The sequence below is a fragment of the Orycteropus afer genome, unplaced genomic scaffold, assembly GCF_000298275.1.
Source record: "Orycteropus afer afer isolate SDZICR_OR568_19922 unplaced genomic scaffold, OryAfe1.0 scaffold00273, whole genome shotgun sequence".
Taxonomy (NCBI): Eukaryota; Metazoa; Chordata; class Mammalia; order Tubulidentata; family Orycteropodidae; genus Orycteropus; species Orycteropus afer.
In genome coordinates this window covers 2,293,988-2,296,807 of record NW_006921860.1, presented here as the reverse complement: position 1 = coordinate 2,296,807, position 2,820 = coordinate 2,293,988, and the positions used below count along the sequence as shown (strand labels likewise).

The window sequence follows — 2,820 nt, the reverse complement described above, 5'->3', positions numbered from 1 at the left end:
CACCTACTCCCTCACCCCCACCCTTCACCATGCCACGCCCTGGACACACCCCATCACCCCCACCACACCCCTCACCACTCCCCGTGGCAATGTCACGCCCCTCATCACGTCATGCCCCCTCGCCACGCCCCCTCATCACTCTGCACTCACAGAGCGGACCCTCCTCCCTCCACTCCCACCTCTCCCCGCCTCTTTCCCTTTCGTTGGACTCTCAAGGGTCAGTTGAATGTTGCAGAAATACACAGAATTTAATTATGATCTGATAAATCAAAGGCATTTAGGATGTAAAATCATGTTTACTTCGCTACCAAAGTATATTTATTAGCACTGAGCTCAAGAATTTATTTTTCTTAATAAGAATCAGAGGATGGACAACTTCAAACTACTGCGCTCGGAGATAGAAAGTTGGTTACATTTTGGACGCTGCCTTGGCAAATCTGTAACCGTATCAGGTCTGACTCCCGGCCCCGGGAGCTCACGCCCTGCTCTATACTAGGTAACCTCTGGTGTGGGCTCCCTTACAAACACAGCAGAATGCGACGCCACACAGTAGGCCCACAAATCCTTGCAAATCCTTGCAGTGCCCAGGGCACCAAAATCACCTGCCTGGAAAAGCACCAACTCGCAAGCTCATTTATGAAGAAAAGTCTGGCTGTTAACGGACTTCCCGGATACCACACATGGCCTGCTCCCCAAGTCCTCCCCTCAGCATGTCCTCCTCCCTGCCCAGGTGCAGCCCCGCCCCTTCTCTCCCGCAGGTGTGGCCCTGTCCCCTCCACCCCCCCACACCCCCCCGTGCAGCCCTCCCCGGCCCAGGCAGGCACCTGGCTGTAGGTGCCATCATCATTGCACTCTGGGATGAACACCTGCTGGAACTCCTTCCGGGCTTGCTCCTGGGTGTACTTCCTCTCGGCCACACACCTGGACACATCTAAGGAGAGAACAGAGCAGGGCGGGAGTCACCAATGTGAGGATGACAGAGCAGACATGGCATCACGACACACATGCGTGAGTGTGGTGGTGCCAAGGCTTAGGGGCATCTCAGGCAACTTGACACCCTCTGGCTCCATAAAGCGGTCCTCTCATCAGAAGAGCAGGGCCGTTCACAGCTTTGCAGGGACTTCCTGAGGACACAGTGGGAGGTACAGGGGCAAGCTTCACTCTGCACGTGAGCAACTAGGGACCGAGGTTTCGGGGACTCCCGCGGGTTCCCCATGGTGAAGCACCCGCTGTCGTCTGGTTGTTCCCCAGCTCTCTCTGGGTCCCAGGACACCCGCTCGAGCACACTGGGACCAAGTCTAGATGCAAAGGTGGGGAGATGGGGCTACAAGCACAGCCACAATCCCACCAAGGAGCGAGTCAGCCTTAGTGGAAGTAAACAAGGACTCCTTAGAAATGAGGGTGGACGGAAGCATGTGCTTGGGACATGTCATGAGGAAAGACCCGTCGCCTGGTAAAACTGAGGGCCAATGAAAGTGAGGGATGGACTGACCCCACAGCCTCAATGGACCCAAGCAGGCCAGTGACCATGGAGATGGTGCAGAAGGGTCCGTGTTCAGTTCCATTGGCCATGATGTCGCCACCGTGAGTATGAGCCAACTGGACAACAGTCAGGGAACCTCATGCACAACCTGCAATGTACAGATAGATGACACAGCCTCGTTTGCTAAGAGTGAAGAGAACTTGACCACGTCCCAAAGAAGATCAAAGCCTTCAGTATGGATTCCACCTCAACATAAAGAAAACAAAAATCCTCACAACGGCACCAATAAGCAGCATCCTGATAAATGGGGAAAAGATTGAAGTGGTCAAGGATTTCATTTTACTTGGATCCGCAATCAACGCCCATGGAAGCAGCTGTCAGGAAATCAAGCGACTTACTATAGTGAGCCAATCTACTGGCAGAGCTCTCTCTAAAATGTTACACAACAAAGAGGCAACTCTGAAGACGAAGGTATCCCTGCCCCGAGCCGTGGCATTCTGCCTCACATGCATGTGAAAGCTGGAAAACAAGTGTTGTTGTTGTTGTTATGTGCTGTCGAGTCAGCCCTGACTCATAACAAGTAAGGAGGGGTAAAGAAGAAAGGATGCCTTTGAACTGTGGTGTTCAATGCTGAGAAAATGCTGAATATACCACGGACTGCCGGAAGCAGCAGCGAATGTCCTTGGAAGAAATAAGCCAGAACGCTCCTTAGCAGTGAGGATAGCAAGACTTTATCCCTTGTGCTTTGGCCAGGAGAGCCTAGTCTCTGGAGAGAGGCATCATGCTGGGTGGAGGGTCAGCAAGAAAGACGAAGACCTTCAATGAGATGGACTGGCACGGTGACTGCAACGTGGGCTCAGACGTGGCAAAAACCGTGAGGCTGACGGAGGATCAGTGGGGTATTTCATTCTGCTGTAAAAGAGACTGCTACGACTAGGAAATGACTCCGTGGCACCTACCAATGGCAACAACGAGAGGAAGCTGGTGCTGGGACACCCTCAGACAGGTCCATGGGGATCTGCTTAACGTGAGGGCCACCTCTATGAGAAGGCCACGAGCTGCCTCTCCTCTCTGCATCTTAGTTTCAGAGGATTCAAATGTGGACACAAAGCTCCTGCCTCTTCCATCTTCCAACGGAAGTCGGCCAGTACGTTAGAGAAGAGGTCACATATTCTCCGTACTCCCCCACTCTGCCACAAACGTCCAGGCGTCCATGTGAAAACCGCCACAACGTTCTATGTGAGGGAGTCACGCTGTTTCTCCTGCTCAGGAAGGTAGCGCCTGATACTGAGGACAGCTGAGAAGGCTGAAAGCAGGGGAGCGCGCCGAAGCTCACT

The 2,820-nt window shown here is 53.3% G+C and overlaps 1 protein-coding gene across 1 annotated transcript in view; it reads right to left on the bottom strand.

Annotated features, from left to right (window-relative positions):
• The window catches only part of SMOC2 (SPARC related modular calcium binding 2), a 285,658-nt gene that overhangs the window by 162,392 nt on the left and 120,446 nt on the right, over positions 1-2,820 (bottom strand). The window contains 1 exon segment of the mRNA XM_007950494.1: positions 825-931. Coding sequence (XP_007948685.1) covers positions 825-931 — 107 coding nt within the window.